The sequence below is a fragment of the Balearica regulorum genome, chromosome 7 (assembly GCF_011004875.1).
Source record: "Balearica regulorum gibbericeps isolate bBalReg1 chromosome 7, bBalReg1.pri, whole genome shotgun sequence".
Lineage (NCBI taxonomy): Eukaryota > Metazoa > Chordata > Aves > Gruiformes > Gruidae > Balearica > Balearica regulorum.
This window is the reverse complement of record NC_046190.1, coordinates 22,218,140-22,244,848: the sequence shown is the minus strand read 5'-3', so window position 1 is coordinate 22,244,848 and position 26,709 is coordinate 22,218,140. Positions and strand designations below refer to the sequence as shown.

Below are 26,709 nucleotides of genomic sequence, written 5' to 3'. Positions count from 1 at the left end.
CAGCAGACTCCTAGAAGCTGGGTTAATTAGGGGCCTCGCTGCTGCAGGATCAACGACCTGATTCCTTCAGCAGCTTCTTGATGGCAGGAGGGTGGGGAGGGGGAAGGCTTTTCTCTAAGCTGCAGCCAGAGTGACAAATTTAACCAATTTAACCAAGTGGAAGAACTCAGAGCCTTCCCAGCGTGTCCGTACCAGGACAAGACATGCCTGCACCTTCCCAGCACCTGCAGGCAGCCCTGTTGAGAGCTGCAGAGGGTAAGGGAGAGGTCATTTGCCACCCTGGCTGGAGATTCAGGCTATCCACAGAAAACACATTTCCTTCCAAACCATGCATGTTTTCACCCATAGTAGCTGCTGTTCTCCTTACTGCTCTCCACTCCATATCCCCTGTAACTCCTGAACGACATGCCCACAAACATGGGTCTGGCCAACACTGACGTAAGCCCCATTGGATCAGGATTTAGCGCTCGCTTCCCTGGTCCCTCTTGCTGTGAGCCCCTCCCCAGCTAATGCGGGGCAGGAGGGAGCAGGGAACCCTTCTGGCAGATGTCAGGAAGAGTCCCCCATGCTCTACCGCACAGCCCCAACACAGTGGGGTTAGCTAGAGCACCAGGAATACCATGCACTGGGAACCCTCTTTACTGTCACTTGGGCACTTCTGTACCTCCAGTCCTTGCCTGCAGGTACCACATCCTTCCTACGTGAGAGTGCACCCGGCTCCATGTCATCCCTTTCAGCCTCCTGGTCTCTGCCAGTTCCTCAAGCCCAGCCACAGGCAGCTTCCAGGAGTTTTCTAACTGCTGCCCTTGCTCATCTTCACAAACCTGCAACGCAACTTTCCCTCCCAAGCCCAGAAGGGTGTGGGTGTCACCAGGGCAGCACAATGATGAACTTCTTGCTTGGAAGAGACCAGCCTGGGATGTCATAGTGTCCCAGCAAGTGTACAGATCCAGATGATATTTGGGTGGTGAGTGGGTAGACAAGAGGTCCTTCCCCCAGCTGGCTCCAGGAGGGGCTGATGCTCAGCCTGTCCCAAGGCACACTGATCAGTCTCTAGAAGGGAACTTCTGCAGCTCCACTTGGAGTAAGTACCCTGGTGGACCTCAGGGCTGCTCCCCTGAGCGCAGAGGGGCTGTCAGAGCTGTTTCCTTTGGCACAGCTCATGCTTAAGGCACCGCAAAGGGCATAAGGGCCACACTTTGGCTTACTGCCGCCAAACCCAGTGGGGCTGTGCTTTGGCCTCAGGCACAGCGTAGCCTTGCGAGTGGGGACAGTCACTTCATCAGCAGGTGGGTGCTCCTCACCCAGCTCACTGGAAGCACCACAGAAATAGCAGCTCCAGCCCTGCAGGGGATGGGTCCCAGTGAGGGCAGGGGAAGCTTAATTTCCCTCATCTCTGCATTGAGGACTCTGGGGCAACCAATGAGGTTTCAGGTGTTCCCTCAGGGCCTAGACTTAACTACACGGCTCTAATTAATGCCTTCTGCCTCCAGTGCCAACACCCAACCACATCCTAGCTGTATATTTAAAAAGCCACCACAATATAAGCCAAGTCTTTAATGGGCTGATGCACTTATCTGTTATTCTACCAGGCTGATGTTTTAAGGATAAATGGTGAAAATACCCTTCCTTGACAGTCTGTTATACAAATGCTGCTTTACAGCTTACTGGGGGCAAAAAGGCAGTGCTGGAGATCCTGCCTGCCTCCCTGCCCAAACCTCAGGCTTCTGCCCAGACCTGGATCAGAGGAGAGCACACCCGCACTGCCTTGTGCAGCTCCCTTGTATGGGGTGGGCACATAGGACCATGGCAGAATTTTTCAGGGTGAAAGGCACTCTGGAAGAGAACACAATGCAAAATGTCTTACCAGAAAGAAGAGCCAGCAAAGACTACAGTCTATGCAAGGGATAACTACTGCCTGCCCAACTGTGTCACAGTGTCCCAGCTCCCTACACGGGGCTGCCCCCTCCCACAGGAGAGATACGGGCTTGGAAGAGCAGAAGCATATAGGGATGAGGTAGCAAAAGCTGCGTGCTGAGCCTCAGAGCAAGCTGTAACAAAATATTTCTGTAACGCCCCGGGAACACCTGCTGTTACAGAAATCCCCTGAGCCCGTCCCAGCCCCAGGCAGCACCAACACAGCAAGCAGGCTTCCCCCTGCACCGGCATTGCTCAGTCAAGATGAAAGCAGAAACGTCAGCATGGTAAAACCTGTCCTGGGGATGTGGGAGGTGGGGCTCCAGCACAGCTTGAGCCATAAATAATCTCCCTACACAGCAGTTAGGGGAACAATTGTGTGGGAGTATCTCTTGGTAAAAAAGATGCTCAGGGAAAAGATGGTCTTGAAGGAAAGCAGGAGATTTCTGGCTGGTGGAGTGTGCTCTCCACTGAGGACAGAGCTTCATGGGTGCCAGCAGGTCACTCAGACCCACCTCACCATGGTGAGTCACTGCACCAAAGAGACAAATTTAGTGTGAAACAACCCAAATCACCAGTTGTCTGGTGTAGCCTCCCAGGACACAGCTTGTGCTGCAGCGCAGATCTCTGGAGCTGCTCTCCAGCTAATCTCTGCAACAGTAAGATGCAATCCCATCCCCCCACTTTCAGCCTCAAGATTCACATGGGGAAAGGTGAAAAGGTGTAAGGGGCAGTAAGAGCATGGAGTACCTTATGCAGAAAAGAGACAGCAAGCCCCAAGCACACAGCCTGACCCCAGGGAGAGTGTGGTCACATACAGAATTATATAAAAGGTGTGGAAACCCTAAAAAGGTCAGTTAAGGAGTAATTTCAAGCATAGTGAGGGAACTGAGCATAACCTGCCACCACAGAGATGTATGGAGATGCATGCAAAGGACATGCTGAGAGCTTGGAAGCAGTGCATTCATGAAGGGGATGATGCAGAACAGCCCTGCATCAGTGTATAGCTAGGAGCTCCTTGTGCATGTTCCTCTTCCAACCCTGACTTACACAACTTGACCTTGCTTTACTTCTATTTATCTTTTTTCAGCCATGACTGTATAGTCAGATTCTCTTCTCAATAAGAGAAGGGGAAGGTGACATGTACAGGGAAGAGCTGCACAGAAGGCATCATGGGTTCCTGTTTCACCAGCTTAAGAGTGGTTCCTGGTGGCACTGTGCAATCTCAGCACTCGCCAAGATAAGAGTTTGCCCTGCAAGCTCAACACCTTCTCCCATGCAACCAAGTCTCCAGATGTGGTCCACTCCAACCCTGAGAGTGATGGAGGGTGTCAGACTTATCCTGCAGCCAGAGAGAATATGGGGCCAGATCCTTTGAAAGAACTTGATGAGAGTCTGAGGAAAAACAGCATTGAGAGACTTTACTCAGCTTCTGGGGTGTTGCATGCACCCAGCTCTCACATCTTAAGGTGTGATCATTGCAGACTTACTGGTGTCCTTGAAAAGACCTTGTCTCTTGCCCCACTTGAGAGTAGTGGAAAACTGTAAAGGAAATACCCCCAGAGCCTTTGCAGGACTAAAGGTGTTTAGCCAGAGAGGTGTCAAGCAATCATACAAGGTGACAGATCTTAGGACAGCAGGTTAACATTGGCTTGACACCATACCAGTCTCCTAAAAATAAGTTGTACCCTCCCACAACATCAGCCTCCAGGGATCACAGCAGGCTCAAGGAAACCTAGCCAGCCTCTTAATACATCTTTGACATGGGAAGAACTGCATTTTCAATGCAAGGGAAAAATCAAGGGGCATGGGTGGGGAAGACTTGCCCAATAACAGCTGGCAAATCAGGAGCATCTCTGGGAAACAAAACCTGGGATTCCTAACTTGAGATCAGCTCTTCTAACCACATGACTCCTCTCCCTTCAGGCCCCAATTCCCTAAACTTCACCCCCAATTCCCAGAGGATGAGGTCAAGACCAAAACAGTCCTCTAGACTCTTCAAAAGTACAGCTAGGCATCAGTATTGTCTCACAGCTGTGGAGATGGCTGAAGTCTCTGTTCACAAGGATGAAAATGCCAGCAAGATCAGACCCAAGGCCATGCCCTGGCTCTGAGAGCAGCCAGCACCGTATGTTTCCAAGGAAGATACAAGAAAGCTGCAGCAGCGGTTGCTGTGAGCTAATCTGCTTCCTCCCCCCAGGGCTCAGCTCAGTCTCTCGTCACTACAGATCAGCTCAAGGCCTGACGCAGGAGCCCTGCTTTCCCTCACAGGACACCAGTGGTCATTGGGATAACAGAAGAGCCACAGGACTGACCAGTTTGCTGAAGGTACCTGTGCAATACACTTCCTCAGCTGCCCTGCAAGCACCACGAGCATCACAGCCCAGCACTGCATCTGAGAACAGGCAGCTTCAGACACACTTGGTCCAAAACACTGTCTTACAAGAAGACAAAACAGAAGTGATGAGCACATGCCTGGTGAGTCATGACAGATGCAGTTTCCCCTTGAAAGGGAAGCACCTCTAAGCTCACCTCATTGATCCTGCAAAAGGCACTCTAAGCCAGGAGCTGGGGTTGTTGACACTGTGCCATGGAGCTAATAGGACATACCCTGGAGCCAGGTCAGCTGGGTTCACTTAGGTGCTTGTCAGCTCCATTTCCCCATCTCTCACATCCTGTCTCCACCAGGCTTACTGCTGAACTCATAACACTTACAGACACCAGTAGACTTACACATGAACAGGACCACAGCCCTTTTTATTTCCTTTTAAAAGATAAATTAAGAGAACTGGTAAGTCTTACAGAAGCAGTTGTGATAATCTTTCCCACATCCTCTTAAAAACCTAGAAGCTAGCAGTTATCCAAGCTTACAGCAGGAAGTTTTTAGCTGAAGCTCTGCCCTCATGCTACTGCTTGACTGACAAGGTGAATTCCCCTGGTCTTAAGGAACTCCCTAACATCAGGACCATCTCAGGAAGCTGTTTTGGCAAAACAGTTTGCAATATTGGGGCACAACTAGAAGCATACATCTAACCAAAGTTTAAAAAGGAGACTTACAGACACTTTTGAGAAAAACACAGGCCCACCTTAGGTAAAGCATATGTGACCAAAAAGGCAGAATCTTGCTGGAACTCTTGACTGAGACAGCAGAGCAGAACAAAGCTCTGATCTTTCAAGCTTGCCTGCTTTAAGTTGTCCCTTCATTGCTAAGCTGCAGTGGGTAACACTACCCAAGCCCTGTGCTACAGAGCTGTACAACCATACCACAGCCACTCTGCATACAGAAAAACTTTACAGACATGAGTACAAGAAGGGTAAAGGTTTAGGACCCTTACCATTGGTGTAGCCTTAGATTACTAGCACCACTGGACATCCTGATGGCATAAAGCTGCATCTCAGCATACACTTCTACAACACAGTAACAGGCTCTGATGCTCCTTCTGCATCTGGAACTGAATTGTGAAGAAGAAATAGAACAGTCTGATCATTTCACAAGTGGAAGCTGCCTATGACTCCTAGTACAGAGCACATACCTCTCACAAACCATAGACAGTGCTAGAACCTGCAGCTCAAGCCTACTTACTAGCTTCCCCCACAGATAACCAGCTTGTCAGGACCTTGGGGACATTAATAAACCTTAGTGGCCCTAACCAGCCTCACCTGGAGCCTCCACCCACTTCTGCCCATAGGCCCAGATCCTCTATTTAAGCTCAGCCTGCAGCTCATAGTCCCTGTTGAGCAACATTGTGGGAATTCTTGTTTCTAGCTTAGTTTAGCTATACTTATGCTGGGCTATGGGCTCTGTTGATCTGGACTGTCCTCTGTGGGTTCATTCTAACTGGATCTCAGCCCTGCCCCCTCACCATCAACCTGCCTGTTTATCATAGGGCTGTGCTTGACCCTGGTGGTCCTCACTGGGCCCTGGCCAGGTATTGAGTGGGCCAGCTTCTGGCTGGGGAGACCCCCACCCTTTCTGGAGCAGCTACCCTCCTGTGCTCTGACATAGCTGGCAGCACATTCACCCTTCTCTTTACCATTCCATCTTGTTTGCGCTAGGCTCAGGGGCTGAAGAGGTTTGTCAGGGCAAACACCTTGCAGCACTTGCTGTGGTGTTGTGCTAGGGAACCTGTACTCAGGCAGCAGGATCTGAAAACTGCTCATTGCTTCCCAGGGCAATGCTGACCCTGTGAGCTGGATCTAGAAAAGAGCCAGCACTGCCTGAGAGGCTGCAGTGCCCCAGCCCTGGCACAATGCTTGCTGCCCTGCAAGCAGGCTGAAGTGAGCTGGATTAGGTGTGTTTCCTGAATGGTCCTGTGAATGGCTCAGCAGAGATGGCCTTGCTCAAACCAGCTCTTGAGGTCTGCCTTGGCACTGGGTATTAAAGGTAGGAGAGTCTTCATCTTCTTGGGCAGGGCCAACCTTGTGCATCCACAAGCCAGGAAAAGGCTGGGATGTAACAGAGGCCAAACACACACAACCGGGTCTCGCTTCTGTCTGTTATAACAGTGCTTCCCAACCTCCTTGCGGTACCCAGAATCTGTCTGGGCTGGCTGTTGGCCCTCCTCCGAGCCCTGCTACCAGCAAGCTCCCAGGGAAGTGACTCAGCCAGCCTGGCTGGATCAGATGAAATGAAAAACATAAACAGAGGTTGGTGTGGGAGCAAAGCAGGTCCCACTTGCCAGCCCAGCACACATGTTGCTCAGGAAGGATAATAAGCAATCCACAACATAGCTCCTCTGAGCAAGGACTCGACACAAGCTGGGGGCTCCCAGCCAGGTCTGTTTTGGCATGGAAAGCCTTCAGCAAAGGCCAGATGTAATTGAGCGTTGCACTCCCTTGCTCACTGGTGCTCCCTCACCTCCTATCCAGACCAAGATCACTATTTCAGAAAGCCTCCTTGTAGCCAACTTCAGTCACAGCCCTTCGTTTACAGGGGCAAATTTAAGGGACTCCCTGCCAGATGCCATGCTTCTATTTTACTGCAGGAACCAAGAGCAGGGTGAGCACAGACCTGAAACCTCCTGAGGGCAAAATGAACCCTCCTGGTCTAGAAGCAGGATCAGCTTTCCTGGAGCTTTCTGTGCCCCCACCGCAGAGGAAGGAAGGGCTGTCCCAGGCTGTTGCTGGGGGCTTTCTCAGCTCCTTTAGGACATTGGAAATCGTTGTCTCACTTGTCCTTCTGTAAATGAGAAGAGCACCGTGCTAACTCAGGGAGCCACAGGGACCCTCCAGGGGCAGGTGCTACATGACCAGCAGCAGACAGGTAGTGTGGGTGGCTACCCCCAGAGGACAGGCACTGGGTTAAGAAGACCTTTCCCCAAACCAGCTTCCACACTGGGAGGGAACAGGGTGCATAGACAGGTCATTGCTTTCCAGGGAATCTGGGACTTGTTCACTCTCTGTGGGCCCTGCTCTTTTGCCAGGTAGATCTTTTTACAGTGCCTGTTGCCAGCAGCGATCAGCAGCTTGATGCTGCACAAGGTGGCAGGGCCCAGATCCGAGCCAGGAATGGGGTCACCCGGCCAGGGCCAGCTCTGAGGTGTGGTGTGCGTCAGTAGGAGTGCCGTACCAACGGGGGTGCCTGTCCTGCAAACCGGCACCGGGGGAGAGAGCAGCGAGGAAATAGCAGCGTCTGTTTCTGCGGGAGCCCTGCCCGGAGTCGTTATGGCAACTGCGCCGGCAGGAGCCCGGGCGGCTTCTCCGCGGGGGCTGCCTGCAACGGGACCGGCCCCGCTCGCTTCCCGGGGCTACGGGAGCAGGCGGGGCACCGGCGGGGGAGCGAAACGCGAGGAGCCGGTTGGCGAGGTGGGGGGATGCGGGCGGCGGGGCGCGGACGGGCAGTGCCGCCCCGTCCCAGGCGCTGGGGCGACGGACGGACGGACGGACGGGACACGACACGACAGCCCGTTGCCGGCAGAGGAGCGGGGCCCAGCGGCTGCCGGTCGGGGATGCTGTGAGAACTGTAAGGCTCGGGGTTCGGTCTTTCCCGGGGGTCCCTCCGCTCCTGCGGGCGGGGAGGGGGCGACGGGGCCGGGCAGGGGGTTTGGGGTTCGGGGCCGGGCTGGGGGGGGGGGAAGTCTGGCGGGGCCGGGGGCGGGGCCGTCGCTCACCGGCAACGGCGGGTCCCGGCGGGTCCCGGCTCCGCGTGGTGCTGAACGGACAGCGCCGCCGCGCTGCGCATGCGCGAGGCCGCCCGCCGGAGACAGGGGCGTGCGCCGGGGAGCGGGGAACTGGGGCGGGTGGTGTGCGCCGGGACCGGGGGGAGCCGCGGGGCTGGAGCAACCAGCGTGCGCTGGGGAACTGGGACAACCGGTGTGCACTGGGGAACTGGGATAGCCGGGGAACTGGGACAAGTGGTGCGCACGGGGAGCTGGGGTACTGGGGCCGGTGTGAGCGCCGCACCGCTGGGAGCAGCCTGCGGGAGCCGCTAGGGCACCGGCGGGACCTGTGACCGCCGGGATCCGCTGGCCCGCCCGCAGCGCCGGAGTCGTTCTCCTCCGCCCGGTGCCCGGCCTGGCAGGGCCGAGCACTCCCCGCCGCCTCGAGGGCTGCCGTTCTCCGGGGGCTGCCGTGCCTTCCGCCCGGCCCCCGGTAACCTGCACGCTGCCGCCGGGGCGAGGTAAGGGTGCGGGGCCCGGCAGGGAGAGGCGGGGCGGGGCGCTGGGGACAAGCGCACTTCCGCCCGCCGCCGTGACGTCACGCCTGGACGCCGGCGTCGGGGGCCGGGCCAGACGCAGCTGTATGGAGCGGCCGGGGGAGCCCCGGCGGGGCGGCAGGTATCGGGCCGGAGGTGGCGGGGGGGGGACGACGACTGGGGCAGGGCTGCCACCCCACCACGGGGCCCTGCGGGAGGGGAGCGTGGTGTCTGTCTGCCTGCAGGCCCCGGCGGGGCTTCCGCGGCCTGCTCGCCGCGGCGGTGGCGCAGCCCGGGAGCCGGGCCCGAGGGCGGCTCTGGGGCCGAGCGGGGGCCTGTGGGGCGTCGGGGTGGGGGTGGGGAAATGGCCGCGGGTGAGTCTAACCGCGGTGTCCAGCCACATCTCGCGGGGGCTGCGGGCTGCCGGGACCCCTCTGCTCCTTCCTCGGCTCCTGCCCTTCCCTTCGCCGCCCGAGGCTGCGGCCTCATCTCCGCAGAGATGCCGTGTCCCCGCTCCTCGGGGGGAGACCGCTCTGGGGGGAGCCCGGAGCCTCGTAGCTCCCCACGGGAGGGAGCAGGTGCCTGCCCTCTCCCCCTCGCAAGGTGCGCGAGCGGCTCAGCACTGGATGCAGGGGACTAGCTGCCAGGTAGAGCGATGCTCAGACATGAAACTTAGGCACAGCTACTGCGTGGGTGGTGTGGTAATGCTGCAGCAGTCACTTGTCCCTCAGCAGGGCAGCAAGGACTCCTTGAGCAGTGGGTGGAAAGCCCCACCCGAGCTCTCCTGGAGGGCAGTGCAGGCAGGTGGATTCAGATGCCTAAGCAGTGAACATCCCAGGCTGGGGAGGAGGTGACGCAGGTGGCAGGCACGTGCCCTGCTGATGGCTAGCCAGGGGGTTTTACCCTGTGGGCTGACTGTGGGAGACGTTGCTGAGTCTTTCTTTTTGGCTGTTCCTCCTAGAGGCACGCGGCAGTAGGTGTGAGGTGATCTAGCCTGGCTCCCACTGTAGCCTGGCTCCCTGGCATCTGATGATGAGTTTGACCCCCTCCAGGGGATGCCTCCTGGACCTGCCCTGGGAAGACATCTTAGTTCCACATATCCTCTGTCATCTGCCACTGCAGCAGCTCCTGCGTCTGCAGAGGGTCAGCAAGTCGTTCCAGTCTCTCGTCCAGCTGTACCTGGCCAACATGCGCAGCTTTGACTCAAGCCAGGTATTGGATGGCTCTGAGGCTGGGGGAGACACAGATGTCCTACTGCTCTGGAGCTAACAGGGGAGCATCTGACTATGCGGGGAGAAGAAACCCCCAGCAAGGAGGCTGGTTTCTGCTCAGGAGCTCAGGTTAATGGCTCAGGTGTCAGACTGGACAGATTGTCTCAGGGAGGACAGGTGGTGATTCAGGGCCCAGCAACGCCAGTGTCTTTAGCAAGAGGCCTTGGGAGGAGTGAGCCTGGAAGCTCCACCCAGGCCATTATGGGGCACCAGCTGGCAGAAACACAAGTCAGCTCTGGACTGGCACAGCCTGTCGGTCCTCCCAGAGGTTGTACAATAGGGTTGGTCTGACAGGAGATAAGTCTGTGTCTGGTCTTCAGGGAAAGCTTGTGCTGGCCCTGGGAGACACTGCCTGGGACTTGGAAAGACAAGAGTAGTTGTTCTGTGAGGAGTGGTCTAGTAGAGTTCTTGGAGAGCAGAGGTGCGGAGCTCATCATAAATATATAAATGCAGGGGTGTTGGTGGGGGATGGAGAAGCCAGAGTATCTTCTAGCTTGTGGCAGTAGCCTTGGCATGAGGGGAGGAGAGCCTGATGGCAGGCTTTGCCCTGCAATAAGGGGGTGGCTTTGGTCACCACTGTCACAGTGGAAGAGAGGAGAGAGTATTTGGTGAGGATCAGGCTGATCTGAAGCCCTGGGGGATGCCTCATTCTTCCTGGGTTCCCCATACAGATCGGACCTGCCATCCCTCGAGCTGCTTTCGTTAACCTGCTGAAGGACAACGAAGTTCTGCAGCAGCTGGCGCTCCAGAACTGCTCTGACTGGCTGACGGACAGGGAGCTGCTCCCGGTCATTGGGCAGAACCACCACCTGCACCAGATCCAGCTGAAGGGCTGTGCCCAGCTCAGCCGCCATGCACTGGTGGCCATCTCGCTGAGCTGCCCCAACCTGCGCCAGCTCTCCCTGGCTCACTGCGAGTGGGTGGACAGCCTGTCCCTGCGCAGCCTGGCTGACCACTGCAAGGCGCTGGAGGCTGTGGACCTGACGGCCTGTCGCCAGCTGAAGGACGAGGCCATCTGCTACCTGGTGCAGAAGTGCAGCAGGCTCAAGTCTCTGTCACTGGCTGTCAATGCCAATGTGGGCGACGTGGCAGTCGAGGAGATTGCCAAGTGCTGCCCCGAGCTGGAGCACCTGGACCTCACGGGGTGTCTGCGAGTCAAGAATGACTCCATCAGGTACTGAGTAACATGGGGTAGCCCGGGCGGGGATGGCAGGTGTCTGGGGCAGGGAGAGGAAGAGAACCAGAGAGAAAAGTCAGATTTCTTCATGGTGAAAGCAATGAGAGCTCAGTCTGGGGCAGAAGCAGGCCCTTCAGGAGAGGCAGTGTTCTACTAACAGCAAATCCCCTGGCATGTGATGGAGGGCAGGTCTGGGATCCAACCATATCCCTTGAGTTTCTCTCAGACTACGAGGGTGTTGCTCACAAAGGATGGTGCATGTGTGGCACAGTTGTGAGCACTGGGCTGCTGGGAGTAGAGAAGACAGTGAGTGGTGCACTCAGGAGTCCTGGCTTGCAACCTGCACGTGCTCTCTTTCTTGGCAGGGTCCTGGCTGAGTACTGTCCCAAGCTGCGCTCGCTGAAGGTGAAGCATTGCCACAATGTGGCCGAGTCCAGCCTGAGCATCCTCCGAAGCCGTGGGGTGGAGCTGGATGTGGAGCCTCCACTGCAGAGGGCTCTCGTTCTCCTCCAGGATGTGGTTGGCTTCGCCCCTTTCATTAACCTCCAGATCTAGAACTGCTGCTGCTGGGGAGGGGGGGACTGAGACGATGCTGGGATCCCAGGAGGATGCCGGAACCGGCTGCTGCAGAGACGTGCAGAGGGAGACGTCGGTCCCGTTGGCAAGGCTGGCCCAAACGGGGCTCACTCTTTCCTCTGGGGCTGTTTAGCAGCCATTGGGTGTTTGTGAGTGGGCTTCGTTGGTGTCTCTGGGGAAAGTAACTCCCTCTGCAGTGGCATGGAGAGAGCGAGTGACTTGCAGGAACACCATGGTGCTGAACAGGCCTTGGCAAGGCCAGCTAATAGATAGGATTTATTATTTGTTGTATTTTAAATCTCTAAGTGGCAGCTGTCCAGAGAGCAGGAGAGTGTTTGATGGGGACTGTCCCCTGGGGTGCGTGTGCAGGGCATGCCATGCCAGCAGACCTGTTGGGAACAGACCAGGCTAGCTGGAGCACAAAAGCTGCCATCCCTCCTCTTGGGAGAGGGCAGGCCCCTCTGGGCTCCGGGAGGAGGACAGAGCGAGCCCAGCTCCAGCCCACGGCCACTGGCCAGCCTGGTACCAAAGGGCTGGCATGGCCATGGCACAGGCAGTGTGTCTGTCCAGGCCTACGGCACTGGTTTACGCTGGTGCAAGGTGGGAGTTGTTTTCAAGGGGAACATGCTCCTAACTGCAGTTTCACTGACAGAAAAGCACCAAACCTAGCGGTATTGTCACTCAAAACAGTTGGTCCTTGCCATTTGTTTCTTCCAGATTCTGACTTAAGGTTTGGGTAGTGCCAGGGACTGCTACTGTATCCTGCTCCGTGTCATGTGGCTGGAGCTTTCACACCCAACAGTGGTTGGAAATGGCAGGAGCCCTGGCCATGCTGTCAGCTGGAATTTATGGAGCACTGCAGGTTTTGTTGGCAAGGAGAGCCTAGCTCTGGTCTGGAGTTCAGCCTCAGCCCTTATATCTACAAGTTAACTGGTTAACCAAACAGCAGCCACATCTTGTGGTGAATATGATGAAGAGAGTAATTAGGGGAAAAGAGGATGACCCTGCTCCTATCTTTGCCCCCAGCAGAGATTGGAGGCAGTGTCTGTAAAGTATGTACATGCTCTGGCTGAACTACACACCAATTCACATCTTTATTAACACTGGCACTCAATTTAAAGCAACAGTGCACACAGACTTGTAAAAAGCTTGCTGCAAAAGCAGAAGCCACATCTTGGATCTAAAAAATGTCCCATGCAAGGAATAGCAGAGAATGCCCATGCCCCAGAGAGCCACTGCAGTGTGCCCCTGGGGCAGAGGGACAGCTACACAAGGAGAGAAGGCTCCTCCTCATCAACTGGGTTAGTTGAGGAAGCTGAAAGCAGTGTCCTGGCTCCCAGGTTAGTTCCAGTTAGTGGCAGGTGGCCGAGTCCCCTCATCCCTAGTGCCAGGTGTCCATCTCGCCATGCCTGGCCGGTGAGGTGGAGGCTGAAGAGCAGGAGGACCTGGCTGTCAGTGGAACTTGTACTTCCTGGCTGGTTTGAGGCTGATGTAGGTTCTTTTCATCTCCTCGCTCTCAGGCTTCTTGATATCTTTGTACCTCTCTCCCTTTGTACTCACCACCTGGTTATCAATATAGCGGATCAACTTCTTGGGAGCCTGGAAAGACATCAACAGCAAGTGGATGGACAGCCACACTGCTAGGGAAAGGGAGGGGACAAGCAGAAGCAGAGCTGTGCTCTGCGGGGTGGGTGCAGGAAGACTGGGGTGGGCTGCTTTACCCATCCTTTGTGTTGGGAATCTGGGCCAAAACTGGAAGGAAGCTGTCTGATGGGGGAGCAGGAGCCATGTTTGTCACGAATGGTAGGAACTGATAGATCCTGCAGCACCTTAGCTAAGCTAACCTTCCCTCTTTGCTGACTAGCAGGCTTTGTGAGCAGTCCTGCCTTTGGCCTGCCCCTTTGCTTTTTGGACTTGCAGCCTGATTTTTAAACCTTGCAGCCAAAGGACATTCAAACTGCTGGTGAGCTGGGACTGCTCTTCTTACCTCTTTGGGTGGAGCTGGCCGATGTGTTTTCTGATCCTCTGCACTATCCACCATCATGTATCTGAAAGACACGAAGCATTTAGTGAACACTAACATGCACTGCCTGGTGCTGTTCACGGCCTCTGTCCTTTCTCCCCTGGCTGGTTTGTGGCTGTGCAATGTGTCCTACTTGCCTAGATTGCAGCTAGGAGCACTTAACATTCCCCTCTGGATATAACGGACAAGAAGTGTGTTGTCCTCCTGGTGATAATCCAGCAGGATTCTCCTTGGCCATATGTGAAGGGTATTGAAAACAGGCTGTTGAGAATGCCGATAGCCCCTGCAGAACTGAGAGGTGCCAAGGTCTGGTGTGCTCTGCCATTGGGGCAGCTCTGCTCCTCCTCAGCCCGAGTGATGGCAGCCAAAGGACTCAGAGGTGAGATTACAGGACCAAGCTGGCTGCTTCTGCCCTGAAGAGATGGTGTTCCTTTCATATTCCACCTGCTACTTGACTACGAAACAGGTCTGTGCTGGAAACAACTTCATAAAAGCATCACCTCATTCCCTGTGTGACTGAAACATCAGGGCCCAAGCATTTGCTTGCTGTACTGCTGAGTTACTACTCTTGAGTCTTTGGTGCTGGTTTAGCAAGTGGACAGCAGAGCTGACCATGACTTCTCCCTCAGTAGTTAGTATAGCTGCTCCTGTGTATCTTCAGCTATGGTGATCTGCTCTCTGTACCTGTGCTAAAGTGATGTTTAAAGTACAGGATGTTGCCAAAATGTCATTAAAGTGAAGTTCCCAGAAGCATAACTAGCAGCTGGTCCTTTTTTGTTCCTGTGTATGTTACTCTGAAACAAGCCAGGGCAAGGACAGGGATTGCTAATTCTGCCTGGACGCCATTCTGCCTTGCTTTATCTTCCCTAGCCCATCAGCTGTTTATTCTGTCACTGGGGAGGATGTAAAGTGCTGGAAAAGTCTTGGCTGGATAGACATGTGGAATCTGCATCCCCACAGGAGGATACTCATGAAAGCTGAGATCTTGAAGCAGATCGATGAAACCACAGTGTGGGTTCTCCTATTGGGAATTAAATGCTTTTGGAAATGAATAAAGGTAAACCAATCTAAAGCCACTTTCATTCCCAAGAAGTCCATAGGGGCACTTCAGAGAGGTTTCTTTAAATGCATTGAATTGGCACCTTCAGCAACTGAGATTTAATCTTCCCAGTGTTGCTGTACAGGCAGTCTCTTAAAGATGTCTTTAGCCTTGTTTGGACTGTCTCCAAGGGTGGAGGTATGAATGAGTTGCTGTAGTTCTACAAGTCACCACTTGTTACCTGAGCTGCAGCACAATGTTTGTGCCTTGAACCTTTAATGAGGACCTCAGCTGACAGTACTGTGATTTATACCGTACCTGTAGGAGGCTGAAACCTTGCACACAGCCAGCACTGTGACCCAGCTGGTGCAGGTAACTTGAGTTAACTTGCTTCTGTGCCAGAGCTCTAAAAGAAACCCAAACCTGTTTTTCTCACCTGATGATTCTATTTGTGCTTAGATGTGTTCAGCTATACCCAAATCAGCTTCATGGCATCCTTTCTAAGCATCGTACACCCCAAGATCTTTATAGACCGCTCTGTCATTCTGACCTTCCCCCAATTGCTGCCACCTCCTTTGCTGGGAGCAGAGTAAGGGGTTCTTTGCTGCTGGGTACTTACTTCTGTAGGATAACCTGTTTTAGTTCCTCGTGGTTGGGTGCTCTGCGGGGCCGTGCCAGTTCCTGGGAGGAGACAAGGCAGGTGTGTGAGTAGCACAACACGTGGGGCATACGGCTACCCCCCTGCTAGCTTGGTGAGCCCAGCTGCTGGTGCAGCACTCCAGGCCCTGTGGGAAGTGGGGTGCTAGCCACAGCTCCACTGGGGCGCTGGCTCAGCTGTGGGCACAGCCCGTACTCAGAGCCAAGGGAGGGAGAGGGGGTGTTGCTCTGGGTGATCCTCCTGGCTCATTGCATGGAAAGTTCTTGCAGTCGAAGCTTCCACTTGCAGCAGATAGCTGGGACACCTGTGTCCCCTGAGCTCTGCTCCTTGGCCCGCTGCCACCCAGCTCAGAGTACAGTACCTTCACACTCACACCTGCTGGGCCAATTTCCACTTTCTCCTCCACAATTAACTGCACTGCCTCCTCCAAGTTCCCCAAGGCCATGGCGAGTGCCTTCTCTGCCTGGCTCACGGTACAGGCTGGGAACATCTCCAGGAGCAGTTCCACCCCATCCTTCAAGTCATCGCCTTCCTAGTTAGAGCGAGAGATAGAGGTAAGTTGGGAATACAGTGAGGAGAGGGCTATTGAGAAGGGCCTCTGGTTTTGCATTGTCAGGAAATTCAACTTGTCCTTAGCTGAAGACTCTCTCTCCTTACAAGCGTGACTAAATCCCATTCCTGAGCTAACAGGGGATTCTATCTTTGCAAGGACAAAGCATCACTCTTAATCTCCTCCCCCTGCATTTCAACTTTCTTTAAAGTCGGGCTGCTGTGAACTGGCTCATCTGTGTGGACATGTTATGTGTCTCCTTAGGGGAGGGACCTTTCTGGACACTGTGGTGTGAACGCTTTAACTCCCGCTTGCCTTGTAAAGTTACACGTGCTTTGATCAGAAAGGGAAGGGACTGCTACACATGGTGACCTGTGGCACATGTGGTGACCTGTGGCTACATCTATAAGGAAGCACAGCAGCAGCATTTGATAGAAGGCTGTGGACACAGAATGATTGCGTTGCAGAGCAGGAAGAGATCAGTACTGGAGAAACAGCAAGCAGAGCGTGGGGGAAGGAGGTGGAGGGATCTGCCAGGTGCTGCGATGCCTGTAGCATAGGTCATGCTGAATGGTGCTGCAGGATCAGGACCGCTGGGCCAATGACTCAGTGCTGTATAGCTCAGAAAATGCACAGTATGGAAGGTCAATGAGGGTGGGACCGGCGTCTTTGGGACCAACACCCAGACATGACTGCTTCCTGTGCAGATACTGCCAAATAGCTGGGGAGAGAAAGGGTGATCCAGCTCAAACTGTGGAGTGAGGGTATGGGAACAGGGTGAAGTGGCAAGGAGCCTAGCTGGTGCTGCAGAGGTGCTGCTGTGGGACCTTGAAGGGCACTGTGATGGGCTGTGTCAGCCATCGCTCTGGCTCATACTCTTCTGTCAGCGCATAATTTTCTTTTTCCGCTTACTGACACAGTCTTGCTCAGGCCATACAAGGGAGGAGATCACAGGCACCAGTGATGCTGTGTCATAGCCTGTGCTGTGGTTCCTTCCAGAGCCAGAATGCCCTCAGGTGGTGCTGGTAGCCTAGTGCTGGGTGACTGTCTCCAGTGCTCCTGCTCCTCTGCAGGATATTCATACCTGGGCGCCGGCTCCATCTGTTGGAGTGCACAGCCTTTCCCCGTTGCAGGCTCCAGCTCCAGGCTCCTGCCCCTTGGTCAGGTCTTCAGAGGGTGCTTCACTCCTGCTTTCCACAGTCTTTTGGCCAGGTTTTTCTTAAAGACATAGTGATATCTCCTAAGGAAGAGTCCCACTAAGGCTAGAGCTCTGTGCTTTCTGTTGGCATTAGATTGCTAGGGCATTGTGTGCCAAAGCAAATCCCTTAAGTGACAAGACTGGGAAGCACTACTATTCCTCTTGCCTAAAGCGGGGACAGCTGCAGCTCTGCTCACACTGACCTGCAGGAAGGTAGTGCTAGTGCACGCTGGAGTGCCCAAGCACTGCATTTCCATGCCTTACTGGGCATGGGTTGCTTGCGAATTCAATTTTACCTGTCAATTCTTGGCCCTCTAGCACTTTGGCTGTGGATGCTTATGGTATTTTTGTTACATTTCTAAGAATTCTTTGCTGTTTGCTCTAACTTTGAACTAAGGCGTGGTTTTGATTTTAAATTTGGGAATACACTCTGGTAGTCCCCAGGCTGTATGTGAGCCAGCACATCTGGTGATCAGGTTATGCTGATGCACCTCTCTTTACAAGCTCTTTCTGTGTCACTGTAAGAAGAATCATTTCACCTCTGTTCTGTTCTCTTTAAAACCGGGATGGTGCTGTCCTTCCACACTCTGGCTATATCAGGTTCCTCAAAGGTTTGGATGCAGGGGACCAGAGCAGAGCAGTAGGTTTTGTCAAGTTCAAGAAAGCAGCAAGTAAGGTAAGACAGGACTGTCTGTTCTATGTTATGTAGCCTCCTGGCTCCTGCTAAGACAGCAGTGATGTTGCTAGATAAACAAACCCCAGACTGGTGTGTCCTGAAAGGTTTAATATCCAGGCACTTCACCCATCTGTTCTTTAGTGGGAAGTACCTTTGGGGCTAATTAATACAGCAGTACAGCTGATCTGGGAATGCTGAGGTTAGAAAGCACCATTGGGATAGTGTAGTCTTCTGCAGTCCTGCATAGTGCAGGCTAGAACACATCATTGCTGATTTTACATCCATGCCAGGGTTCGTGGGTAAATGGGAAGTGAGCTTTGAGGATGCTCAAAGTCTAGAGGTGATAGACATGACCAGCTGGATTCTCTATTAGATGATGCACCTGACATGGGCTGCTCAGTGGTAGTGTCACTTAGACAGATGGCTATCAGAGGCAGGCAGAAATCCTCACTTTCAGAATTAACCTACAGTAGATTCAACAAGCAGCCCGGTATCCGCTATTTCTTCCTTATTACTCTGGATTTGATCTCAACAGAGGTATCTGGAGTTCTGGTCCAGTGTTTTTCACCCCATTATGTCTTGGACAGTATTCCATACGACTCAAACCTCCCATATATTAATATCAAAAACCCAACTGAACATTGAAAAAAAAAAAAAATTGTCAACCAAATCAGGCTACCCTACGAGATCCTAAATGTAACAAACAAGATGGTATTTTATCCTATGACATCGCTCAACTCCAAACGCCGAAACTGAAAACAGAATATACTTTCTTGTGCTGAAATTGTCTCTGTAACTCACCTTTGTTGCGAGCTTCACAAAGCCTTTCTGAGAGGGAGAACATCATTTCACAAATATCCCCACTGCAAGAGACAGAAGCCATATAATTAGTGTGAGGAATAAAAGCAGTAGCCTATCCTACTTGCCTACCTCTTTATAGAAAGACAAGGCTTGATGGGAAGCCCAATAAAATAAGCTGGTATTTCAGATGGCCAAGGACCTACTTGCAAACTATACTGGGATTAGTCAGGCAAAGCCTGACTTAATTATACTGGTTTGGTACTAAAACCTCTTCAAGTGGGTATAACAGAAGAATTTATGGTACTTAGGGGCTTGGGTCCAGGCCCCCAGTGCATGGCTTGCACATGCAAAGCAGTAACATTCACATACCTGTGGATTTCTGCAAAACCAGGAATATATGCCTCCATCATTTCCACAAAGGTGTCCATGTCAAAGGTCTCCTCAGAGGACTCTGGTGAGCCCAGCTCTTCCAGGACACCCGTGATGTAAGAGAAGAAAACATCATCCATCCCACTGGAGACAGAGAGAACGCAGGACATGGCAGCAGGGTCAACAGGCCCATTTTTTCTCTCTTTCTTTCCATCCCCATTCCACCTAACATTGTGTCTTTCTAATAGAGCAGCAGAAGGACCTATATGGACTGCATCTTATGGGCAGATCCCACCAGTAAAGCCAGGCAGCAGGTGGTCAGTGGATGAATGGGAAGCATTTACAGGTAAAGTACTGCATGCTGTCGTCCTTCCTGGGCAGCACTGAATGAAAGCCCCACCACGTGTCCACAGGCTGTGCTCCTGTAGGTGCTTCATCCGAGACAACCAAAATATTCCAAGTGCTCAAACCCTGACTGATGTTTCAGGTGAGGTCATCATATGTCAAGCTGCAATTTCTATAGGATGCAGTGTTCTCTGCTAGTTGCTCTCCACACTTGTGTCACTGCTGCCACTGGCTGCAAAACGAGTTGCTGTGTTCCAGCCTCAAGGTGGCTGTATCTCTGCATGCAGGCAGAGTTCAAAATAGGGAGAGCCCTGACAGCATTATGCTGTTCAGAAAGTCCTTTGGGAGCACTGTGGAATGAAGGGAATCCCATATTCTAATGTGTATTACTGGACAGGAAATTAATCATCTTGGTTGTCAAAGAAATGACATTGCTAGATTGCAATGCTAAACGATAGGTATTCAAGCATTCACATCAGAGCCTGTGAAAATTACCTGCATCCTGGATCTGACTTAGGGAAAAGCAACACAAAGCACTGGAAAGCTCTGAAGCTCCACTTGAAGTTCAGTATAATGTGCAGAGGGATAATTAGCACAGAGTTCAAGCTAAAACAATTATATTGGATCTTCCTGTCTAACATACCTGAGGTCTGCAGCAGGGATGTGGGACTGGATGAAGTATGTCAGTGTGTCTCGAATGATTCTTTCAAGTTCCATGTCTCTCTACACCTTTTTCTCTAAAAAAGAGGAAGAAAGAAAACTCCATGTAATTTCAAAGGCAAGAAGTAGATCAAAATATCAACAAGATCAGAAGGTAAGCATGGTATAGGCAAGTGTGCTCTTCCCATCAGAACAATTCACAAACTTCTCCAATGTGTCTTGTCATCCCTAGGTTACAGCAGGCAAAGATATCCACAAAAAGCAGCCCAGCCCTATGAGGATCTACTGGAAATACCAGCCCAAGGCAGCCCAGTCTCTTGGGCCTCTCCTGCTTGTGTTGATGCTGGCAGTATGCAGCTGTACTGTACATTTAAAACGTCCCCTTCAGGAAGCAAAGCTGGAAATGCAGATGTGTCCAGCTGCAGGACCGCAGAGACACCTTCTGAGCTGGAACGCTGTGCTGTCTGGCAAGGAAGCAGTGGGTAGCAGGTCTGCATGCTCAGTGCAGAAAGGGGTGGACCTTCCAGCTAAGAGCATTCACAGTGATGCTTGGACTCAAAGATGAGTGGGAGGAAGGGTAATGTCTCCTAAAGAAAGGACAACCTATAGCGTATTTTACAGGGAAATACCAAGCAGGGCACAGACAACCAGTCTGCCAGCCAAAATATCAAAGGTCTCCAGGTCAGGCACAGGCTGCCAGTGGAATCCTGCCCAAACAGGAGCCCGTTGTTGTGCTTGGTAAATGAGCCATTCTGCAGTTGATGCAACTGCAACAAGGGGCGCTTGATAACCCAAAACTCAGGGGAGTTCTAAGAATCACAGAGCTCCTACAGAAGCACTGGCAGAGGGGGGCTGCCCACAGCCCTCCTTCAGCGATCAGTACTGGGCCTGGACTGAATTGGGTGGAGGAAAGCCATTCCTTAACCATTCCTTTCCCCTTGGGTCTACAAAGCTGCTGGGTGGGCAGACTCCTTGTGTAAGCACCAAGTTCTTCCCAAGGAAGGAAACTAGCCCTGTGTATAGAGAAACTGATGTGGTCATTGGCCAGACAGCTTCCAAAGGTGATCGTGCTCCTGCCAGTGCAGCTCCCTCATTCCAACCACACCAGGACCTGACCAGGTCTGTTTGATGCAGACTTTGCAGAGCAGTCATGTGGGTTGCTGAAAGATGGTTCCCACGGGAGTCAAAAAGGTTTGGCATTTCCACCACTTGCCACCACTGCAGGTGCCAAGAGGACACATGCGCTCTGCTGTTTGTGGCTGACCCAGGGAGCAGATCCAAGCCAGCCAGACCTGTCTCTGGCTACGGCCACGTCGAGGCTCTGGTGACTTGACTCTTGAGGAAGAAAGCTGTGAAGCAGGCTTACGCAAAAGTGCTCTGCTGGGTATATGGCATCCCACATTGTGTCTCCCTACAATGATTCCTCATCAAATATTCCCAGTCTGCTCTTCTACTCTTCAGAGCTTTGAACAGATACAGGTTTTGGTACCTGAAGAACCATCTTACTGAATCCCTGTGTCGGTGCCATTCCCTTGGGGCAACAAGGAGACAAATACAGAAAGAACCTAATAGCAGCAGGACACGAACAGTGAGACATATAAAAGAACTTCCCCAATTTTCACTGTGTTCAAAACTAAACACAAAAGCCATCTAATCACCTAAACTTTCCTGCAGCTACTGTTACTATCAACCTTCCCAGTGACCTAGATCCAGTAACTAAAAAAGAAACCAAACCCTTTCTTTCTATGTGTCTCTTACTTGGGGCAATGAATAATGAGTTCAAAATGCCGTACCACTATAAGCCCAACATACACGTATTCAAACACAGCACGTGCAGAAACAGCCAGGAGAAGGTATAATCAGAAAGGACTATTTGGTTGCTGTTTCTGTCTTAAGCTAAAACGTTTCTCTGCCTCCTGTAATTTCAGTTAGAAAAATTCCATTTCACAGCATTAGAGGAAAACTAACAGCCCAGACTTTTTCAGGTAGGAGCTCTTCACGCAAACACCCCAAGTGAGCTCTTGAGCTCCTTTTATTTTTCAGCCTCACAGGGATCCTTTGTTTGCATTTTTCTCACTTTTGCAGATGTCATGGCCTGCAAATGTGGAAGCTGGCTGTAAAAACAACCATGTGTAAAAACACTTTCCTGCTCCCCATTTGTTGTTTCTGTGTGTTTTGTGTGTTCTCTAGCGGTGTGACAGAACCAAGTTTATCTTTGTCATCTTTGCAACATACCCAGAAAAAAGGTGAGCTTTGTTCTATCCTTCTCAGACATCAAAAGGCCAATGATAAGATTTTGAGTCTCACTGTTGGCAAGAATAGTGTCCAAAGCAGCATGTTTGTCCCACATTTTAAGCTGAATCTGTAAATGCTGGCAACCACCAAGCCCACTGAACTTGCAAATACAAGAAAAGCAATTTTCTTTTTTGCAGAAATCAGGGATGAAAAATCAACATATAGCAGTCAGAATTTTTTTTTCTACCATCACTACTATCAATAAGAATGCTTATTTCCTTCTTTGAGTCTTCATGACATACTGGGAACTGGAAATCTAAAAGATTTTGTCCATTTCCATGAAACAGACCAATATTCTATAAGAGATAACTGTATAGTAACCAATAACATTTCCTGACAACCCAATTACCTGAACAACAGAGCACAATTCACCATGTCAAAGGCACTTTTGTGAGGTCCATAAATTAGCTGCTGGTAATTTATTCTGATCAATAGAACAGGCAAAGTCACTCCTGTCCTTAATCAAAGGCACTTGCAGGCAAGTGTCAGACCGGGACAAGAGAAACACAAAAAAGATACTTCAGCAACAGGAGTATCATAGCTACGACCAGTCACTAACTGGTCTTGAAGCCATTTCCCCAACCTTTGGCCAACACAGGAAATGCTGGTGTGAAGTGTTTGAAAATATTCAGGTATTTTCCTGTGGAGTGACCATGCTGTATCTGAACAAAAGCTACTTCGTTGTGTCTGTGAGTGGAAAGAAGGCAGCAGGTTTTAACCATTGGGTATAAATTCTCACCAGCATCTCAGACAAATCCATCCACCAGCACACTCAGATTTAAGGTTTACATCCAGAGAAGGCAAGCTGCCACCTTTAGCCTGCCTTTGAAGAAAGGAAACCCTTTAAATGACAAAAGCAGTCTTACACTGAAGGATAGAAAGCAGCCAGGCGATCAAGTATTTCTCCAAAGGTCAACTATCACTCTTTCACCTGAAGAACCTATCTCTGCTCCTATAAAACCAGACGCACCAGGACAGACAAACAAACTCATATTTGATCATTTATTGTCACAGGGGAGAGATTTTATTCCCTGGTAAAGAGACTGTCCTTAAAAAACTTAACATTTAGGGGATCTGTAATGCACAATGGTCTTGGCTGAACGAGGTTTGTGGAAGGTAAGTCCTGAAGGTCCTCTGGCCTTTCAGATTCGGTGGGTATTTTCTTGAAATAGAGGGAGCTGATTACAAACCTTTGTACAAACATTTTAAAATGGATTCTTCAAGGAACAAATTGATGTTGATGCACGTTCTTCCCCACATAGCCAAGTTTAGAATAACATAACTCAGGACACCAAACCACCTTCAAATGCAACATTTTTTCCAGTGGTGACTTGCAACAGTTACGGGGGAGATTTACTAAAGGGCTTATCCTATGTGCACAGTGTTGTGGAGGAGTGATTTATAATGCACAGACAATCTAAAACCCAAAGGCAGGAGAAATCATTCTTCCGAGAGCTCCATTTTACAAAAAAGGTGCCATCATTGCTTTAAACTTCCAGTCATAATTGCAATATGGATTTTAAGATCACTTTGGTAGTTGTCAGCTGATTCAATTATGTTTATAAAAGTCTTTCTGCATTTCTTGTCATTATAATGCGGGGTCTGCTTAACACGTTGCACAGAACCTATTTTTTAAAACATATGGTCAAGAAATGGTGTTCTTATTGCTCTGCCCTCAGCTACAGCCTCACAGTTTTGCATTGTCAGAACAAGAGACCTTCAGCCCTTGGAAATCCTTGTCGCTTTTCAGACAGTCTTTAGACACGGATTTATTATTAAAGAGTGAGCAGTGGAGCACTGTATGTCATCTCATCGGTTTGAAGTATCAGGAGTGCTTACTTGATCCACATAATATCACATGGCATACTTATTTCCTCAACTGTGAAAATGAATGTGAAAATTAGTCTTTTTCTGTACTAGATACTTTGGCCAGCAGCTCAACAGAGTTTGCCACTCTACTGCCTGTCTTGAGAACCTGGTAATCTCCGTCACCCTTGCATTTTCCTTCCTCACATGTTAACGTCAAATTTGGGGTTTTTTGGTAAAACAGCTGCAGAAATAATAGCCCTCTAAAAGTACCTTTATCCTTGTGGTGTCTGAAATACCTACTTACGTGGTATTCAAGAAAAGTTGACTGCTTTTTGTACAATTCATATGAATCTGCCTTCCTTAAAAAAAAAAAAAAAAAAAAAAGAGAAAATCTGAAATGTTTGCATACAGTTAGATCATTTCCAAAGGCTCTTTCAACTCAAATTTCAGTAACCATTCTCAAATGGTCAATGTGATGGGATGGAAATGATTGATCATGCCTTGGACTTTATATTAACAAGATAGACTTCAGGAGAGCAATTTAGGAAAACGTTTCTGAGCTAAGAGGAACTGCCATTCAGATGTACATCAACTTTTACAAGATCAATTATTTGCCTACCAATGACTTGAGGTTTCTGCAAGTGGAAGGAGATGGGTTTGGATGTTTCTCTGAACAGGACAGAGAAAGTTTAGGTAAAATTGATACAGCTGAAGGATTGACTAAAACACCTTGAGAACGTTCCTTCAGCTCAAGTTTCAGTAACTATTCTTAAGTAGTGGGACAGGGATAGTCTGCTGTGGTCTCTCTGAAAAGTTGTCATGAGAAAGCACAGAGCATGTCTCACACAGCACTGTGTGTCTGTGCGTGCATGTGCCTGTGCTTGGGGAAGCGCAGATCCCTGGGGTATAAAGAGCTCTCGGTGTAGCCTGTGCTATGAGCCTCAGAGGACATCTCTCTAAAGCCAGACCTGCAGGACAGAGCGTGAGCTGTGGCTATATTCCACTGAACTTCTTCACCTCCTGAAACTTTGCTGATTTAAAAAAATACCTTTACAATTGAGCAACACCTTACAGACATCATTTCAGTGCTCCTGTTTCTTGTTTTGCTTGCTAAAGAAGTCCCTGAAAGGACTTTCATGGTGTGGTTGCTATGGGAAAGCAGGCTGAGGTCATTGTGTGCGTTAACACAATTAACTGCTTAATGTTATAACATTAAAACAAGGCTTTTGCTAATCACTTAGTCCCACTAAATTACAGTAATAGAAGATAGTAATGCCAGCGGCCAGACGCTTCCCTCCCACCAAGAGCTATGCCGGACAGCTGCACTTTGGTGTTGCTCCGCTGACACGGGGCCCTTACCTGAGCAGTATTGCCTGCGTGAGGACCTTGGCTCACGGCCGGCGCTTACAAAGTCACTTCAGTGCCTGCAGAAGAGTCGATGGTCCATCCTACGACTGCTTGGCCCAAGCCAAGAATGAGGGAGGCCTTTATGGGAAAGGAAAGCCGTATTAGCTGCACAGGATTCACAACAGAATTATTCTGTATGTTGGTGTCTTTATGCTTTATGTCACTTGTGACTGGTTCTCCCAATGCAAAAGGTACAGCACTATCCTTCGGAATAAAATGTACTATGTGTAAGGCGAACTCAGATGTGGGAATAGTGTACTCGTCAGCCTTCAAATTTACTGCCATCTCGGGATGTTTTTCAACATCTACAATTTCTGTAGCAAAGCCCGCAGCGGCCTCTGAACGTCACCAACGTATTCCAAGAGCACTGGTGGCCTCGTCGCCACTGTGAAGCAGAACTCGTTTCTGGTGACTTTAAGGAGACAGACCAGAAACCGAGCGTTGGGTTTCCTGCTGCTGCTCCTGCCTGCTCGTGGCAGGTCACCAGGCCCGAAGCACCCCAAGCCCCACGCTGGGTCAATGGCGGGTGCTCACCTTGAGCTGCAACACCAGCTGGCTGGGGAACTCCGGGGCATTACTTATTTCTGCTGGGTCTGTTCCCCCTCAGCAGCGGCCAAGAATTACCCCAGGGGGGCTTGACAGAATTTGGCAACAGAGCGCCGAAACAAACCCGGTGAGCAGACCGAGCCCCAGCCCGCCCCACGCCCCCTCTGCGCCCCTTGCTGCGGCCCAATTTCCACGCCACTCGCAACGCGCGTGTCCTCACGCCGCAGACGCCCCGGCCTGCAGGCGCCCCCCTCCCCGGTCCCTCTTCCCGGGCAGCAGCCGGCTCCCGCACCTCCCGGCGCGTCCCCGCGTCGCGGACCACGGGATCAAGCCAAGCGCCCGGGTTTCTCAGGCTCCCGCGCTCCCCGCGGCGGTGACGGGGGGTGGGGGGCGGGCGGGCTGCGGGCTGGCTCCTGGCAGCCCGTCGGCAGCGGTGCCCCGGAGGCCGCCGCCCTCTCTGCGCGGCCTGCCCGGGTCACCTCGGCCCCGGAGGGCCCCGCTCGCCCCCTCCGGCGGCCCCGCGGAGGGAGGGGTCGGGCGCGCGGCGAGGGTGGGGGCAGGGGTCACCTGATCGCCCGCGCGCCCCCGCCGCGGCCTCGCTCCCTCCCGGCGCAGGTCCCGCGCGGCGCGGTTGAAAGCGTCACGTGGCCGCGCCCGCCGCCAGTCATAGAGGCGGGCACGAGAGGGCAGAGCGGCTTAGTTCTGGCGCGGTCCCCGTGCCGCCATCTTGGTTGCGGGCAGGGGCCGTGAGGCGGCTT

At 51.9% G+C, this 26,709-nt stretch overlaps 3 protein-coding genes across 13 annotated transcripts in view; 1 reads left to right on the top strand and 2 right to left on the bottom strand.

Moving 5' to 3' along the window:
- The window catches only part of PSD (pleckstrin and Sec7 domain containing), a 48,617-nt gene extending 40,517 nt beyond the window's left edge, over positions 1 to 8,100 (bottom strand). For 2 of the 4 annotated variants that reach the window (XM_075758423.1, XM_075758426.1), the window contains exons 1-2: positions 8,028 to 8,100; positions 5,253 to 5,369 (exon numbers count right to left, since the gene is read on the bottom strand). The gene's annotated coding sequence lies outside the window, so the exon portion shown is untranslated. The remainder of the gene's footprint in view (positions 1 to 5,252; positions 5,370 to 8,027) is intronic. The other 2 variants (XM_075758427.1, XM_075758429.1) reach the window with 2 other exon arrangements.
- An 8-nt stretch (positions 8,101 to 8,108) lies between these two features.
- Positions 8,109 to 14,348, top strand: FBXL15 (F-box and leucine rich repeat protein 15). 4 transcript variants are annotated; one of them, XM_075758474.1, is made up of 5 exons: positions 8,622 to 8,693; positions 9,286 to 9,417; positions 9,513 to 9,763; positions 10,494 to 10,996; positions 11,365 to 14,348. In XM_075758474.1, the coding sequence occupies exons 3-5, from the start codon at positions 9,581 to 9,583 to the stop codon at positions 11,552 to 11,554; spliced, it is 876 nt and encodes a 291-aa protein (XP_075614589.1). In that variant the 5' UTR covers positions 8,622 to 8,693; positions 9,286 to 9,417; positions 9,513 to 9,580; the 3' UTR covers positions 11,555 to 14,348. The 4 variants fall into 4 exon arrangements, with proteins under 4 accessions (XP_075614591.1, XP_075614588.1, XP_075614589.1 ...); XM_075758475.1 differs by having other exon boundaries at positions 8,650 to 8,693; positions 9,283 to 9,417; XM_075758476.1 differs by lacking the exons at positions 8,622 to 8,693; positions 9,286 to 9,417 and adding an exon at positions 8,109 to 8,229.
- CUEDC2 (CUE domain containing 2) lies at positions 12,651 to 26,637 on the bottom strand. Of its 5 annotated transcripts, none has more exons than XM_075758482.1 (10): positions 26,519 to 26,637; positions 25,358 to 25,483; positions 19,878 to 19,971; positions 18,890 to 19,033; positions 18,521 to 18,582; positions 16,930 to 17,063; positions 15,669 to 15,827; positions 15,257 to 15,318; positions 13,563 to 13,623; positions 12,651 to 13,174 (listed from the first exon to the last, which is right to left on the bottom strand). In XM_075758482.1, exons 3-10 carry the CDS (start codon positions 19,949 to 19,951, stop codon positions 13,028 to 13,030), a joined length of 843 nt encoding a protein of 280 aa, XP_075614597.1. In that variant the 5' UTR covers positions 19,952 to 19,971; positions 25,358 to 25,483; positions 26,519 to 26,637; the 3' UTR covers positions 12,651 to 13,027. The 5 variants fall into 5 exon arrangements, with proteins under 5 accessions (XP_075614597.1, XP_075614595.1, XP_075614593.1 ...); XM_075758480.1 differs by having other exon boundaries at positions 15,657 to 15,827; positions 26,519 to 26,636; XM_075758478.1 differs by lacking the exon at positions 12,651 to 13,174 and having other exon boundaries at positions 13,410 to 13,623; positions 15,657 to 15,827.
- Between the last annotated feature and the right edge of the window lie 72 nt (positions 26,638 to 26,709).

Bases quoted from the DNA above. Each gene is read 5' to 3' on its own strand.
- FBXL15 (XM_075758476.1), top strand. From the start codon at position 9,581: ATGATGAGTTTGACCCCCTCCAGGGGATGCCTCCTGGACCTGCCCTGG. The intron at 9,764-10,493 runs GTATTGGATGGC...TTCCCCATACAG, and splicing joins GCAGCTTTGACTCAAGCCAG to ATCGGACCTGCCATCCCTCG. The intron at 10,997-11,364 runs GTACTGAGTAAC...CTTTCTTGGCAG, and splicing joins GTCAAGAATGACTCCATCAG to GGTCCTGGCTGAGTACTGTC.
- CUEDC2 (XM_075758478.1), bottom strand. From the start codon at position 19,951: ATGGAACTTGAAAGAATCATTCGAGACACACTGACATACTTCATCCAG. The intron at 18,583-18,889 runs GTATGTGAATGT...TGTCTCTTGCAG, and splicing joins GGTTTTGCAGAAATCCACAG to TGGGGATATTTGTGAAATGA. The intron at 17,064-18,520 runs GTGAGTTACAGA...TATGTCTTTAAG, and splicing joins TTGTGAAGCTCGCAACAAAG to AAAAACCTGGCCAAAAGACT.